The sequence below is a fragment of the Penicillium bovifimosum genome, assembly GCF_028826915.1.
Source record: "Penicillium bovifimosum strain IBT 22155 chromosome Unknown utg000005l_segment0_segment0, whole genome shotgun sequence".
Classification (NCBI taxonomy): Eukaryota; Fungi; Ascomycota; class Eurotiomycetes; order Eurotiales; family Aspergillaceae; genus Penicillium; species Penicillium bovifimosum.
In genome coordinates, this window is record NW_026622714.1 from 385,967 (window position 1) to 401,917 (window position 15,951).

At 50.9% G+C, this 15,951-nt stretch overlaps 9 protein-coding genes across 9 annotated transcripts; 4 read left to right on the forward strand and 5 right to left on the reverse strand.

The window, feature by feature from the left end:
- Positions 1-27: 27 nt before the first annotated feature.
- Positions 28-1,649, reverse strand: N7515_005309 (uncharacterized protein; the record flags this gene model as incomplete). Its single annotated transcript, XM_056666053.1, has 4 exons — positions 28-1,186; positions 1,248-1,369; positions 1,424-1,471; positions 1,530-1,649. 4 exons carry the CDS (start codon positions 1,647-1,649, stop codon positions 28-30), a joined length of 1,449 nt encoding a protein of 482 aa, XP_056519649.1.
- Positions 1,650-2,026: 377 nt separating this feature from the next.
- On the reverse strand, positions 2,027-3,031 carry N7515_005310 (uncharacterized protein; the record flags this gene model as incomplete). Its single annotated transcript, XM_056666054.1, has 1 exon — positions 2,027-3,031. The coding sequence occupies one exon, from the start codon at positions 3,029-3,031 to the stop codon at positions 2,027-2,029; it is 1,005 nt and encodes a 334-aa protein (XP_056519650.1).
- Positions 3,032-3,547: 516 nt separating this feature from the next.
- N7515_005311 (DMT family transporter) lies at positions 3,548-5,094 on the reverse strand (the record flags this gene model as incomplete). The annotated part of the gene is made up of 2 exons (XM_056666055.1): positions 3,548-4,561; positions 4,612-5,094. The coding sequence occupies 2 exons, from the start codon at positions 5,092-5,094 to the stop codon at positions 3,548-3,550; spliced, it is 1,497 nt and encodes a 498-aa protein (XP_056519651.1).
- A 1,068-nt stretch (positions 5,095-6,162) lies between these two features.
- Positions 6,163-6,744, forward strand: N7515_005312 (HNH endonuclease signature motif containing protein; the record flags this gene model as incomplete). Its single annotated transcript, XM_056666056.1, has 1 exon — positions 6,163-6,744. The coding sequence occupies one exon, from the start codon at positions 6,163-6,165 to the stop codon at positions 6,742-6,744; it is 582 nt and encodes a 193-aa protein (XP_056519652.1).
- A 970-nt stretch (positions 6,745-7,714) lies between these two features.
- Positions 7,715-8,662, forward strand: N7515_005313 (pre-mRNA-splicing factor SYF2; the record flags this gene model as incomplete). The annotated part of the gene is made up of 2 exons (XM_056666057.1): positions 7,715-7,921; positions 7,997-8,662. The coding sequence occupies 2 exons, from the start codon at positions 7,715-7,717 to the stop codon at positions 8,660-8,662; spliced, it is 873 nt and encodes a 290-aa protein (XP_056519653.1).
- Positions 8,663-8,898: 236 nt separating this feature from the next.
- horA (ubiquinone biosynthesis protein COQ11) lies at positions 8,899-9,942 on the reverse strand (the record flags this gene model as incomplete). The annotated part of the gene is made up of 4 exons (XM_056666058.1): positions 8,899-9,320; positions 9,386-9,726; positions 9,784-9,838; positions 9,897-9,942. The coding sequence occupies 4 exons, from the start codon at positions 9,940-9,942 to the stop codon at positions 8,899-8,901; spliced, it is 864 nt and encodes a 287-aa protein (XP_056519654.1).
- A 324-nt stretch (positions 9,943-10,266) lies between these two features.
- Positions 10,267-11,131, forward strand: yaf9 (YEATS domain-containing protein YAF9; the record flags this gene model as incomplete). The annotated part of the gene is made up of 3 exons (XM_056666059.1): positions 10,267-10,299; positions 10,354-10,378; positions 10,425-11,131. The coding sequence occupies 3 exons, from the start codon at positions 10,267-10,269 to the stop codon at positions 11,129-11,131; spliced, it is 765 nt and encodes a 254-aa protein (XP_056519655.1).
- Positions 11,132-11,780: 649 nt separating this feature from the next.
- N7515_005316 (indoleamine 2,3-dioxygenase) lies at positions 11,781-13,186 on the reverse strand (the record flags this gene model as incomplete). Its single annotated transcript, XM_056666060.1, has 3 exons — positions 11,781-12,143; positions 12,196-12,804; positions 12,890-13,186. 3 exons carry the CDS (start codon positions 13,184-13,186, stop codon positions 11,781-11,783), a joined length of 1,269 nt encoding a protein of 422 aa, XP_056519656.1.
- Positions 13,187-14,264: 1,078 nt separating this feature from the next.
- N7515_005317 (uncharacterized protein) lies at positions 14,265-15,842 on the forward strand (the record flags this gene model as incomplete). The annotated part of the gene is made up of 4 exons (XM_056666061.1): positions 14,265-14,424; positions 14,484-14,821; positions 14,894-15,371; positions 15,424-15,842. 4 exons carry the CDS (start codon positions 14,265-14,267, stop codon positions 15,840-15,842), a joined length of 1,395 nt encoding a protein of 464 aa, XP_056519657.1.
- Between the last annotated feature and the right edge of the window lie 109 nt (positions 15,843-15,951).

Here is a 15,951-nt window from a genome sequence, read left to right on the forward strand (position 1 = left end):
GAAGTGGTTATCTGTTTATTTCGACATCTATAGAGAAGACTGAACCACCCCGTATCTGATCAAGCCCATCACAGCACCGAGTAGAATAGCCAACGGTGCCGCAACGCCAAAGTATCGCCCACCCACATAGCTAGTAGCAGTCACAACCACCCACCACGGATCATCTCCCAAACTCTTGCCCGACTGGAACCCTTCATCGAGATAGCCAACCTGCCATATACGGTAGACCGCCGTATAGATCAACCCCACAGCTCCAGCATTGACACCTCTCACAGCGGATTTCACCCAACGTCGACTCCGCAAGACGCCCCAGACGCCCATTGTCCCATGAACAAGGACAATACCCGGAGTGAATATCCCGAAAAAGGCAACGACAGCTCCAGTGACAGCGGGATATCCGCCGTGGATAGCAGTTAAGCCGCCCAAGAACACGGCGAAATTGAAGTTCGGCCCAGGGAATGCTTGAATAACAGCAAGCCCGATGAGGAAATCGCGCGGGCTGACCCATCCCTCGGCGACGATGTATTCTCTGAGCAGGGGAATGACGACTGGACCGCCACCAAAAATGATAGTTCCCGCCAGGTAGAGATTAGCGAAGAGTTTGTACAGGAGCGGAGGGTGGGATAAGACCCCGCGGAGGACCATGACGACGATGAAGGAGAGAAGGAATACTGCAATAACCACAGCACCAGACTTCCAGGAGAAGCGCAAGCGACGGCCCTGTGGTATCGTGCGTGGCTCCGGGTCTTGAGCGGAATACCGGCTCTGAGCGTCGAGCGCTATGGAAGAATTTGATTCCAAGGCTGCGCCTTCATTCCTACCTCTCTGTCCCCCTCTATCCGACGGTTTAGCTCGTATACCCCGGACCAGGCTGAATATCGCTTTGGTAGGTCGATGCAGCCAGCGGTAGTCGTATGCAACAGTACTGCACCCAGCAGCAAACATAAGAACGGGAAAGTACCACAGCGCATTGTACAGCATTCCTGCAGTGGCAGTGAGAAAGACCACGATCCTCGTGAGTTTGTCCGTGATAGCTTTATTCGACAGCTCAACTGCTGCCAGGGCAATGATACCAACCGTAGCGGCATTGAGACCTGACAGCACCGCATAGACGGCACGAGGAAGACTCTCGTCGATACTGGCTATACCAATCGATAGACCGAACATGCCCAGAGCACCTGGTAGACTGTGAGTCCGTCTTGTATCAGCACCATATCCGGTGGCCCGAAGCATGAATCTCACTTTACCTCCAGGTGATGAATCCAAGTGTAGCACCGAGTAAGCCGTCGTGGATGAGGTTTATACAGTAATGCATTTTCGTGCTAGCGGGGCCAGAGAGAGCTTGTGAGATGCTGAAGAGCTCTTGATACTGTGTTTGATACGTTAAGCCTTGTTCGTTGGGATAAGGAGCTTGAAGACGTACCAATTGCTCGTCTATCCAGTTGAGCTTTGTTACAAATTTGTCGTAGAACTGGGATCATGGTGTTAGGTCCATTGCAAGGCTATTAAGGAAGGAGTCTTCTGTTTACAATCTTGAAATGAACGGGAGGACCGCCAAATGCTGTGAATCCGAAGTGCCAGTTGACCTTGAGGATTTCCATGCTATGGATGACACCCTTCTGGACGGCATGTTTCCATGTGTTGGCCATTGTGGCATGGGATAGCATGTAGTGACATGTAGAGAGTAAAGAACTGCAGACGAAGTAAAGAAGTAAAGATGAAAGTACTTAAGGTTGTCCGGGGGTAGCACGTCATTCCCTTCTCCAATCACTTCCAACTTGAAACCCACGTGTGCGAAGATACACCTTGGCACGTGGATCTTTATCTTCGACACTCTACGGACCTAGTACTCCGTACATAACACATAAACTCATGTATGGACTTATGTTAGGTTAGGTATCAACCCGCAGTAATCGCCAATCTCCCTCTTCTCCTCAACTCTCTATTCTTCCCTCCCTCCCTCGGCCTACACAAAACCTCCCTCAACCCATCCCTCAACTCTCCAACCTCCCTAACCAATTCCCCCTCAACAACCCCCCCTAACAGCAGCATCACACCTCGCGGTAACCGCCAACTCAAAATCCGTCAGCCCTCTAACTTCCAACAAAGGCTGAACCCACGGCACCTTCATCCCAAACGGCATCCTCTTTCCAGAAACCTCAATTTCCCCACTACCATTACCATTGACAACACCAGTGAACCTCCCCAGATCCAAACTCACCCCCAGCTCCCTCAACCCCTCCAATCGACAAACAGCTTCCCAAAACCCAACCCACAACTCATCACTATGCGTATGCGCATATATCGACCCCTTATGCTCCCCGCCCGCCATCGGCACCCAAACCGGCATCCACTGCACCGTCAATCTAGCAATGGCATTCCTAGCAGTCGCAGAGATAGAACCCGAGAACGCGATGAAGGTATATAGATCGTCGACGTCAAAATGCGAAGCTCTGTAGAGGATTTTCTCTGCTTCAGCATAGATTGCCCGACAGACGCGCAGGAGGGCAACATTTGCATTGCTGAGCTGCTCTGGGAGGAGAGCATGGGTGTGTGGGTAGAGGAGTCTGTCGCTGTGGCCTGGGACGCGACCGTCGTAGATGCGCCAGCGGGCCGGGGTAGTTGGACAGCAGTGGCGGTTCTGGGTTAGGGAGTTTGCAGTTGTGGAGTGGGGGTGGGAGTGGGCTGGACAGCGAACATGGCGGATTTTGCCTTTTAGTTGGACGAGGTGGAGGGTTTGCGGGGTTGAGGTCGTTGGGGAGGGGGAGTCTGTTAGGACGTAGGACCAGATTATTTGGCGGAGTTCGGCGGGGAGGCGAAGAAGAGGGGATTGTGGTTGCGATGGGTGGAATTGATCTTGAGAGGTTGGATATTTCCAGGGGTCTATGGGGGTGTTGAGGGTGTAGTCTGGAGAGCAGATTGAGCGTGATTGAATTAGATCGCGGACGGTGTCGCGCCACCGGTGGCCGGTTGGATAGTAGTGCCAGATGGAGTAGGGGTCACGGAGGACCCAAGTGTCGAAGTGGCGCATTGGGATATGAGGATATAAGAGAGTGTATAGGGTTTAGATGTCTATATTGTATGCAGAGTAGGTCAAAGTGGAGGAGTCTGGGGAAAATATGGGGCCAGTGCCAGTGGGCTTTTATGGAGGAGATCCACCGCTTTTATCGGGGATGAGACCAAAAGCGAGAAGCCCTTGGCTTTATCGAGGCAACAGTAAGGCGATGGGGGCTAACTATAAATTCCCAATGCGGCTTCAGACGGGAAATTTCGGGAAAGTCAATGTTATCCCGATGACGTCGCGCGGCATGACAAATGGCCCAACTGCAATCTGGTCTATTGAAAAATACGGAGTACGCTGCATACTGTACAAAATTTGAAGCAGACTAAATCTTTAGTTATATGTATCTAGAAGATGCATCGGAGCAGAGTCCTCCAGGGGCCAATCCCACTCGAGAGCACAGACAATCAACCAATGCAACCAATGCAATCAATGCTATGTCCTGAATATGCAACATCCCTTCGTATCAATATGCAAGCCTCAAACTCAATGCCCGCCTTCCGGTTCTGCAGCCACCTCCGCTCTTTCCTCGTCAGTGGCGTCCTTGTACCCCTCAATATCCCGATACTCCTCAACCACACTCTCACGACGCGGGGTAGGACTCTCCTGCGCAACGGCCACATAAATCGCACAGGCCAAAATGACTCCAGACCCAACCCAACTAATCGGGCTAAGTGTACTCCCCCACACCACCTTGTCATAAAAGACAGCAAACAGCATCTGCGTATAAACCATCGAAGTAGCCCGTGACCCCTGAGACGCTTTGCCATTGGACACCGACGCAGGCGGGACATAAGACAACCCCGCCGTCAACAGAAACTGCAACAGGAACCCACAAACACCCAACCCAGTCAGCAGCAACCACTCGATCGGCGTGTTCGGCAACCGAAACGGCACAGAGGGCACAATCGCCATAGCTAAGAACGAGATGACCGTAGTAACGGACGAGAAATACGTAACCGAGACAAGCGGATGAGCCCGACGACCGATCATACGAATAGAGGTATAAGCGCCTGCGGCACCAAGCACGCCAACAAACGCGACGATCGTCGCCATAACGTGGTGGTAAGAGTTCGCGTCAGAAGGTGGTTCATCCGCGCCCGCCGAAGCAGACAGACCCAATGCCCAGACGGCAGCGGGCGTCGGCGATGCTAGTGCTGTGCGGGATGTGCGCTTGCTGAAGGGACGGGCAATGAGGATGACACCAGCGAGGGAGACGACCGCTGCGAGCTGTTGTTTGCGGGAGAAGGTTTCGCCCGGGATGAGGAGGGAGCAGGCGTAGCAGGTCATTATGGGGGCGAGGAAGGTGATGACTGTTGCTTCGGAGAGGGGGAGATATTGGACGGAGTAGTAGAGGCCGTAGACGCCCATGAAGCCGAAGACGGCACGGAGGAGGAGAAGGCCTCGGACGGGTTTTATGCCCAGCGGGGAGGGCGTTGCGGCCCACCACATGTAGAGGTAGCTGGCGATAGCTGTTATGGACATGCGGGCGAAGAGGATCTATGGTTGTTAGTAGATCGTCATTGGATATCAATTTTGTCCTTGCCTACCTGGAAAGGATGCATAGCACTATGAATCTCCAGAATCTGTGTCATAACATTCATCGAAGCAGCAAACATCTGCGCCATCAACACAAGCACCATCCCCTTATTCCGCAACCACCAAACCTGCCATGCATGGCGAGGTCGGGAAGCCGCAGCGACGGAATCCTCATAGTCCTCGATAGGACGCGGTTCAGACTGCGTCAGTGCTGGCTGGGATTCAGCATCACTGCTGCTTTCGCAGTTATCCTCATGTTGATTTTCAGACCCGCGCGTGTGGGGTCTGCTCTGCGTCTGCGAATGTAATCTCGGCTCCGTCGCCGAACGTGATCCTGACTGGTCCGCGGGGAACGGCAGGGGTGCATCGGGATGATCCTGGTATTGGGCAGAAGTTGAGGCCGAATCGACCGGTGCTGGCAGCATACTGGGATCCGTGCTGGGGTCGGAGAATGTGGTTGATCCCTGTGGGGATTTTGTGGGGGAGGCGTCCATGTGAGGATTTCGGTTCTCTTTTCTTTGACGAGCGGGTCGTTAACGTCTATAAGATGCTTTGGATGGTGGACTTGGTGGTGATATCCATGGAAGGAGAATAAATGCAATAATAGTATATTCTAGGGAAAGGGAAGAGTCTTGAAAGATCGGAGAAAACGCCGGTGGCTAGAGATTTCTCATGACAGGCGAGTGGAGCCTAGCTTGCTGACCGCTAACCCCGGGCTTTGCTTATTGCTTTGGATCTGATTACATTGATAATTTCGTCGCTATCAATCTCATTATCTCTTTAAGATACTTCGGAATCCTAGCTCTTGGAAGAAGCGGATTCTTATACAAACTAACATCTAGAGAGACTTCTCTGTCATTAAGCGGCGAAGCGCCTTCGAGCTCACGCCCCCCACGTGGGCCCCACCCAACTTTCCTCCAACCAGCACTCACCATCTCCTTTGCAACTTGCAAGGCTTCAACTAATCGTACTAATCTATCATCAATCCCCTTCTCAACTGTCACAGCTAATTTGGCCGCCTTGCTTTTACTGCAACTGCCATATCCTCCAGACTGGCCCCAAGCGCACCCCAACCTGGGTAATCGGCAGAATGTCATCATCCTTAAAGATGGTGAGTCCTTCTGTGTCTTCTCTTCTCGATACTCATAATCAAGCTAGATGCTAGATCGAAAGCTCAATAGTTACGCACCACTTGAGCCCACGGACAAAACAAAGTAATTCCTCTGTGACTTCTTCAAGATCCTTCCTCCTGACGGGAAAAAAATCTGGCGGGGGACGTTTCGGGGTGTGCAAACGATGAGACGCTTCGGCAACTGGTCCAAAGCATCAGGAGTGAATTATTGATTCCTATGAAAGCACAGGGTGGCAAAACACCCACTGAAATCACTCCATCTCCGCGTTCTGGCATTGAAGATTCAATCGAGAATCTCAAGAGCCTAAACATCGGGCCCATCAGTAGAAGCTCTCAGTTGCAACTCCGGCACCACTGTTTAGAAAGAGATGGCAACAAATGTCTTGCAACGGGGCAGTACAGTCACAGCCGCGCCCATCCACGGAACGCAATGACGACCCATCTTGAAGCGGCCCACATAATTCCATCTGCACTTGGATCCTTTCAGGCCAATGACGGCGAGGCAGTGGACAGACATGCGAAGATTTGGGTCAACCTAAGGCGCTACTTTCCAGTTCTTCGCAATATGTCCTTTACCTCAGAACAGATCAATTTGGAAAAGAATGTCCTGATGCTAGACTCTCAACTTCACACGGAATTCGGTCAATTCAGACTCATTTTTGAAGCAACCGGAGTTGCTCACCAATATCGAATCAAGACCTTTCCAGATACCGCCACGGGGCCAATACGAAATTTACCTAAAAATCGTCTTACCAAGTTCAGAGTTCACAAAGGAAGTTGGGAACTTCCAGATCCTAACCTTCTCGAAATCCACGCCTCTATTGCAAACTTTCTACATATGAGTGGCCAGGCGGAGATAATCGACAAGGTCCTGAAAGATTTTGAAGACTGTGGTGGGCTTGCCCCGAGTGGAAGCACCAACATCGAAGACCTTCTTGCTGTGAGCAGCCTCTCACTACTACCCTCGAGTGCCAACAGAACGCCCGATTCCTACAGGTCTGCAGACAAGTAACGTCCTCCGGAGAAGCAAGATGCAGTGAGCGGCCTCTCACTGCTACCCCCGAATGTCGATGAAACATCCGATTCCCAAAAGACTACAGAGAACCAACGCCCTACAGAGAATAAAGGACGCCTACGGGCGAAATTTTCTGACACTGAGAATAATCCATGGACATACTAACTTGGATAATCGGGAAAGCGGTTGTCACGGTCGCAGTTACAGGTTAGGCCAGGTGATGGACCGGACCACTATCTTTAGCTAGCTTCTTAGCTCTGGACCCATCAACAGAGAGATCCAGTCTTATTGCTTCGGCTGTCCTCGTTTTCCGTAACAGTCGCATGGCCTTTAGAATAGTCATGATCAGCTTTGGCTTTCCGTATCTCTCTTTGTTATTGGAATCAAATATCAGTGATATCACTATACTCTTATGTTAAGTTCGTTCAACTTTTCTGTCACAGTCCACTTTCTTCATTGTGTGGTGCTCCCAATAGCATCTCCCCCCGATTCCACTTAGTTTGAAAAATGGACTTATCTCTGCGTTGACGTTTGAGTAACTCAGGGCCATTCAGTAAGCAGCTTAGGGTCACTCAGCCTGCATATTCGTGACCGTCTCAGACCCTTTTCCCCGCCTTCTTGGTGTGAAGTTCTGCATGGCTACGGTTCGAGGACATTGGGCTGCGATCAAGCTGCAACTAGGACTTAGAATTAAAGGCTCCTCCTCTAGGCCCTTTGTGACTTTGTCTGAATCTTGAAGAGATTCAGGTTTGTGTTATAGTGTTATTGATTAATAGGGATGTCATGTGATCTCACATGACTCAGCCAATCATGTTACCTTAGGTTGGTCTGAGCCTGAGCCTGCTGATAAGTACACAGCTGCGTACTTTATCAACCGCCATCTTCTGAATCTCAAACTCACTGCCACCAAAGCAACTTCTGCAGTCCACTGATAATCTCCCTCGGCCTACTGCAGTATTCAGCAATCATGGTCCGAACAAGAAATGCGGAAAAGTCCGCAAAGGACGAACCAAGCCAAGAACAGACGACTGAGCAACCGATCGAGGACACTCCCAAGTCGCCTGTCGCAGCCTCTGAAAACAAAGACAACAGCCCACCAGAAGACAAAAAAGATGACGCCGCATCTAAAGCGCGCGAGAGAATGGACAGGTTCAAAGCTCTAAAGGCTCGAGCTGTAAGTGGCACTCAAAGGATTCGCGCGAGTCAATATCCATGGCCAACCCGCACCGTAATACTGATCAAGTCATAGAAATCTGCGACTGAGCGCAACTTGAAAGAAACCGCGGCCGAATCTCAGCGTCTGACCACCGATCCCGCCTTGATGAACACGTTGAATCGCAAGCATGCGTTCGCCTCACACAACCTCCTCAAAGCAGACACCGAAGCTTCCGGGGAGGACTTCGAACGCAAACGCGCATGGGATTGGACAGTCGAAGAATCCGAGAAATGGGATAGGCGTATGGAAAAGAAGCAGCGTCACCGAGACAACGTAGCTTTCCAAGATTACACTCAAGATGCTCAGAAAGTGTACAAGAGACAGCTGAGAGAACTGCCCCCGAACTTGGAGGCCTATGAAAAGGAGAAGCTCGCTGCGATTGAGCGAGCTGCAGCCAACGGTGACCTTGAGATTGTGGAGACCGAAGATGGTGAAATGATTGCAGTCGACAAGAATGGTAGCTTCTACTCTACTGCGGACTCGACTGGCTTTACGGAAAGCAAACCGGATCGTGCTGCTGTCGACAGACTGGTCAACGATATCCAGAAGGCCGAGGATGTGCGCTTGAAGAAACGCAAGGAGCGTCGTGGTGGCGATGATGACGGTGATGTCACATACATCAACGAAAAGAACAGACAGTTCAACCAGAAACTGGCTCGCTTCTACAACAAGGTTGGTGGTACTTGTCAATTCTTGTGAGAATCCTTTGCTAACGTGTTCTAGTACACAACCGAAATCCGGGACAGTTTCGAACGTGGTACTATGATTTAATGCGATTCAGAAGTGGTTGCGATAATTTACATGAGTGGAATTCCGATACTGTCTTGGGAGGCACAAGGTGCCAACCAGCGAGCAGAGATTCCACGCGTTTTCCGAATCTTCTCTATCCAAACATACTATACAGACAGCCAAGGCCACTCGGTCAGCCAGCAGACTCAGAGCATTGTCTTCCGCCATGCTTTTGTTGCAAGTGCCTCGATCTGTTTTGTCTCGACCACTCCCTTAGTGGTCTCATCCTCCAATGCCTCAACCACCGCTTCGCCCACAACGTCGACTTTGAGAGGCTTTTCGGCCATAGACCCGAGGAACCCAAGCCTTTTCCCGAGGAAGTTGTTAAACTCAGAGGCAATGAAGCCACCCATTGCGATTGGCAGCGTGAACTTCCGGCTCGAGTCATACATGAAGCCGGGGCGGACAAAGATGCTTCGTAGGTCCGGGAGGTTGGATGTGATGGCTGCCTCTGCATCCCGTTTGGTGGTAATGTACCTGGCCGGCAGAATCGGTGCCCCGGCTGCGGCAGAGATGTAAACGAAGGCCGGGACCTTCTCATTCCTGGACTCTTGAGCTAGTGCGATAGCTAGATTACACGTCAGTTTCACAACGGGATCTCAGTCATCATCACTCAACATCAATTGTACATACCTGAATCCCGGTTCATCAATTCATAGGTCAATTGCCCATCTCTCTCCTTTGGCTCTAAAGCCTCGCCCTCTTGTCTTGCCAGAGGGTTCTGGCTGCCAAGCTTGGAGGTACTAAAGGCTCGCTGGAGGCCACTGAAAATTGGCTCTTTGCCTTGAACAACGCCCTTGTAGTCGGCCTCCAAGAGAATGCCCATCGTGTGGACGACAGCAGTGGCACCTTTCAGATGTGACTTGTAAGTCTCTGGCTTGAGAATATCGGCCTTGGCCCACTCCACAGAGCTCGCCCAGCTAGGGCGCTCTGGAGAATCGGTGATTGTGTCCCACCGAGGCTCACCAGATCGACTAGATGAAGATTAGCATTGCGCTCTCAGGTAAATCCATGCATGGAAGAAAAGCTACCTAATCGATGTAACAGTCCATCCCCTTGCCGCTGCGGCTTTACAGATTCTAGACCCTAGGATGTTCAGTCAGTAAACCGAAAGCAAGCTTTACACAGGACATGTTCTACATACCCAAAAAGCCGCTTCCTCCGGCGACGATTAGTACCTTGGCTGCCATGCTGTAGCTGACAGTAGCTCTGGGATAGCTTCGGAGAATGATGTCAATAGGCCGGATTGCGGTAATTGCTGCTATTTACGAGCTGTAGTGGACTCACGGAATTTGAGTCAGAAATAAAATTATCCACAAGAGATTCAGATTGAAGAAAAGAGCAGCTTTCACCAGTCAATTGTTTCTTAACAATATCCTGCTCTTCGCGTCATTCTTGATCATTTGCCTTTGCCATCGAGCCACAGGAGCTCCGGGCGGACTATCCATTTTCCACTTTCTTGCGCCCTTGTTCTGGACAATCCATTTCCCATCCGTCTCCCATCAAGTATCAACATGCCATCTGCAACAGGAAACAAGCGCGTCAGGGTAAGTTCTAAAGCCCGAGAAATACACCTGAAACATAACTAACCCGCTCGCCAGGGCGTCTCGGTGTATCGGCCATTTGGTATGTCCACGCGTCACTGCCGACAGTCGCAAGCTAACGAACATAGTCTTTGGCAGCAGAGCGCATCCCTTCACGGACAAAGATAAGCCCTCAGATACCCCTGCCGACCACACCCACCGCTGGACGATCTTCGTCCAAGGAGTCAACGGCGAGGACATCTCCTACTGGCTTAAGAAAGTCCAATTCAAGCTGCACGAGACCTACGCCCACAATGTGCGCTCAATCGAGAAGCCTCCTTTCGAAATTTCTGAAACCGGCTGGGGTGAATTCGAGATCCAAATCAAGCTCTACTTTGTGCCCGAGTCGAACGAGAAAGCCCAAACACTCTGGCACAGCCTGAAGTTACACCCATACGGACCGGATGCGGAGGGCATGAAAGAGCGCGGGGATGATGTGATCAGCCAGAACTACGAGGAGATCATTTTCAACGAGCCCATCGAACCGTTTTACGAAGTTCTTACCGGTGGTCCTGCTGGTCCCCAGTCTGCCAAGAGCAAGGGAAAGAACGCCAAAACCAGTCCACCAACCAGGACGGCGGAGATCCCGATCAATGATACCCCAGATTACCCCGGCAGACCGGGCAACCCGTACAGTCAGGATACGGAGGGCAAGGAACTTGATCGCATGGCCGAGGCTACTCGGACGGTGGAGCAGATGATCAAGGAAGAGAAGGAGCGCCTTATCGAGAGGGAGAAGTATTTGGCCCAGCTGCGAGAGAGTGAGGGTGTGCCCGCCAATACGAAGAAACGGTGAATTCTCCACTCGTGCCTCAAGTCAGAAAACGAGGCCAGCCACCACCGCGCGGTTGGCTTCCAGCGCTTGTCAGATGTGCCTCGTCAATAATTCCCACCACCCCGATCCGACACGTTTCTCAGTGCCGGGGCTCTGCACCCGAGCAGTCGCATCCTGTGTTTTGACTGCTTTTGATGATTGCTGTAAAAGACTGAGCCTGTCTTTTGCTGTCGAAATGTCACGACTATTGCATATATCCTAGTCATGAGAATCAGGCTTGGACATCTGCTTTCTTGGAGGTGTACCACCAGGAACTACATACGGGCTCTGTTCCATTGCCATCGAAACGATGTCCTCCAAGCCATGCATTCCGGAGGTACTGGGAATGGATCCCTGATCTCACTGACCCCAATCATGTGAAATTTGAAATATGGCTGATTCAGGCATCTACTACCTTTGCATGGTACGTGGCGATCACGACAACCAACCAGGCCCCGTTGCTATCTACACGACCACAGAGCCTATGATACCCCACATGTGATAATGTGATTTTCTACGAGGTCAACTTGAACCATAGTACCCAATACAATCAATAATACCAATTGACTATATGAACAAGCAAATTTATATACAAAACCATCGTTAAATCATCACGAGCCCGTTTTAGTCTCTAGCACTTGGCGTCTTGAACCGTATCTCTGGTCTTCTTGAGAAATGGTATCAAGTCGGTGCCACCAGTGCCAGCGAGCCCAGTCTTCGCATCTACATCCTGTACCTGCGAACTGACTGTGGCTAGATTCATCTTGCATTTGCCCTCTTCAGCTGGGTTGGGCTGCCTCGCTGCCATGACGATGTACCGGGTCACCATCTGGATATGTGTGTCTCGGAAGTTCTTCAGTTCGTTCACAGCTGCATTGTAGGCATCCTTAAGAGCCTGATTTGTCGACTCAACAACGAACGGACGCACATTAGCCTGAGGGGTCAGAGCTTCGAGAAAGCGTCGATGGGGACCAGGCATGTAGTCTCTCATTTGCTATGTTTCTGTCAATACTTGCTCCACAAGTTCCAAATTGCTCTTCTCATACCTGAATGAAACTAGGACCGGAAGTCTGCTTCCCATCCGTAGCAGAATGCGTGATACCAAGGAAGATATCAAGCGCCTGAATCAGAGAGCTCTGAGCATTACTCCCACCACTCAACTGCAACCAATTTCCGGGTCTTTCAACCCCATCCCCAAGGTCATAGTACACACCCTTCGGCAGACCAGCATGACCCATATTCTTACTCCCAGCCAAAAACGGCCTTAGCTGATGGAAGAACACAGCAGGTCGGTTATGCTCGTACATCCTCTTGAGGGTTAGTGTCAGATCGCTCAGACCGTCTGCAAACCTGCACAACAGGGCCGTGAGGAGATCTGCGTCGTTAGCAGCCACTGCCTTGATAGCATCCCGCATCAGCGAGATCAGCCCGACACCTTTGGCTTCGACCGCGACGGAAATGACCATGAACCACTCTTCGTCTTTTGTGCCGGTGAAGGAGGTCTGCACGTGGAGATTGTCCGGGTCTGTGATGTCTGAGCCTGGGTGGGTGGGTTTGTAGTTCCAGAGTGTGAGGCCTGCGTAGGTTGCGCAGGCTGGGAGTTCGAGATGGGATGAAATCTCCAGGAAGGGCTTGGAGATTTGAGGGGGGAGTCTCTGACTGAGTGTTAGAAGGGTTTTTTTTTATATCTAGAGGGAGAGGATGCTAGAGGGAGAGGATGCTAGAGGGAGAGGATCTTACATCTTTTGGAGTCTCTCCTCCCCAGATATAGGCATGTGCTAGATATCCCATGATGACACATGCCCGACGCCATTCTGGCTCTGTTTGGAGATAATTGGTTGAGCAGATTGGCAGGAGGTCGATCTTCTCACGGATCTGGTTTGTCTGAATGAGATCCGGAAGTTGGTCGGATAGATCTTCCCAGACGTTGTAATAAGGGTTTGTGAGTCTGGCCAGTGGTAGGCCCTCGGAGAGGAAGCCTTGCTCATCGTAACCCTCAAAGAGATCGTCGAGCATAGCTTCTGATGATTGCCGCATCGTGGAAGATGGAGTTGTGTAGGAGTTTTGGCTCAATGAGTCCGGGTGTTGGTTCAAGAAGTGTTGGTTCACGAAGTGTTGGTTCAAGGAAGCAAATGCAATTGGCATGTTATAAACAAAGGAGAAGGAAGTCACTGCTTTTTAGGCTTAGCATAATATTTCAAATAAATCCATGACACTATGGAGCCTTTATTTGACGCCTTCGGCTTGCACCGGGGTCGTTTCGTCCATATCTATACAATCCGGAACAGAGCCGGATGTATATCCGGCATCCGCCTCTCATATACAGCGGTTCGTGGATCTGCTCTGTAACCATGGAAGACTTCCAGGTCCACATGTGCTCGTTCATTTCAATATTCCTGGGTATAGGCTCAGCGATTCCTTTGCCCAGATACATGTACCGATAGAAACGTCTCTCTGGCTTCTTCTCTTTGTTCGTCGTAGACCGCTTGTCTCGTGGCTTGGGGGTTAATTCACAATTCACGGACTTGACGATCTGAGCACATAGTTTGGCTTTCCTCTTTCGTTTGAATAGATATTTTGATTGCCTTCCCTGCTAGCTGGGCGGCATGGTATAGACGCAAGTGGTCTGCAAAGCATGCAGCGTAATCGACGGCCTATGAGAAGAGATCCACATTAATGAAAGCACAAAGTCTATCAGCACGGAGTACTCCGTAAAACAAAACGAAAATCATATCCAAACCTTCATGTAATGATTAGCACATACTCCGTAGGAACGGAACACAATCTTGGAGCAGAATTGGAATACGGGAAGAGTCCCCACGACGTTCGACCACTGACGACCAATGCACATCGTGGAGACGGGTCGGGGAGACGGAAGCGGAACAGCATCCGGGCTGCCATGCGAGTTGCATTGTCACGTAGCCCGATTCCATTCTGGACTTGTCACTTGGTATAAAAAGCAAAAAAAGACCCGGGCAATCGAGTCCAAATTGCAAGAACATCTCGTCTTTCATTCCTTGCCTCAAAAGTTAAGTTCAGCGCTGACTCTCGGCACTCAACTTGTCAACCCAACACGCTAGACACGCTAGACACGTACTTCACAACAATCGCCGATATGACGGGCACCAAAGCTTCCAAGCCTGTCTTCCCTGTAGAGGCAGCCTCGGCAGAGTACGCCGCATCTCTGGATGCAGCGGATCCTCTGCGTGAGTTCCGGGACCAGTTCATCATTCCCTCTAAGGCCAATCTGGCAACAAAGAAGCTGGCGAAGCCAGGTGAGAATCGCAGAAATAACGAAACATTAATCGCCACAGATGCTAATCAACGTTGACAGGTCTATCATCAGAGCCAAGCATATACTTCTGTGGCAACTCCCTTGGTATCCAGCCCAAGGCGGTGTCGAAGTATATGGAGGCCCAGTTGGATACTTGGTCCTCCATCGGGGTCTGTGGTCACTTTACTGGACTCGAAGGGTCTCCCTTAGGTCCATGGCAGCTTTTGTCGGAGCAAGCAGCTGCTTCGATGTCGAAGATTGTCGGGGCAGCGCCCGAAGAGGTCGCAGCCATGGGCACACTGACAACTAACCTCCACCTGTTGCTCGCGAGCTTTTATAAGCCGACCGAGACCAAGCGCAAGATCCTGATGGACTGGAAGGCGTTCCCCAGTGATCATGTAAGTTACCCGCATGATTCATCTGAATCGGCATTGCGACAATTCCGCGCTCTTAGCTGACATTGTCCATAGTATGCGATTGAATCACACATTGCCTGGCATGACATTGACGCAAAGGAGAACATGGTCCTCATTGGTCCAGACGAGGGACAGTATGAGATCTCAACGGAAAAGATCTTGTCGTATATCGACGAGCATGCCGAAACCGCAGCACTGCTTCTTCTTCCCGGAATCCAGTACTACACTGGACAGCTATTCGACATCCCGACAATCACCAAATATGCCCAAGCGAAGGGTCTCGTCGTTGGCTGGGATATGGCACACGCATTTGGAAATGTGCCGCTGCAGCTGCACGAGTGGAATGTCGACTTCGCAGCCTGGTGCACATACAAGTACGGCAACGCCGGGCCCGGGGCGATGGGTGGAATATTTGTGCATGAGAAACATGGCGAGGTTGATTACAGCGCTGGACCCGATGCTCCAAAGTTCCGTCATCGTTTGACTGGATGGTATGGCGGTGACCGCTCCGTGCGATTCAAGATGGATAATAGTGAGTTTCGTCCGATTGTCGTTTGAACAAATAGAGTGCTGACTCCCGGCAGAGTTCAAGCCCATTCCTGGAGCTGGAGGCTTCCAGGTCTCCAACCCATCAGTCATTGATTTGACGTGTCTTTGCGCGGCTTTGTCTGTATTCGATCAGACCTCCATGGCGGATCTGCGTCAGAAGTCTTTGAAGCTGACGGCTTATTTGGAGTTCCTGCTTCTGAAGGATACCGAGGAGGAGACTCGCCTGTTTGATATTATTACACCATCGGATCACCTAGCTCGAGGCGCTCAGCTGAGCCTTTTGCTCAAGCCTGGCTTGCTGCACAAGGTCTCCGAACGTTTGCAGGATGCTGGTATTATTTGCGACAAGCGGGAACCAGGTGTTGTCCGTGTAGCGCCTGTGCCGTTGTACAACACTTTCTCTGAAGTGTTCAACTTTGTCAAGGAGCTCAAGGGGGCTTTGGCTTCTAGTTAGGGTCGTCATAGTTAACATTCCATGTGGACATAATAATGCAATGCATGAACATGATGCCGTGGACATGAATAGGCTATTAAGCATCGTAGATAGCATACGAAGGATATCT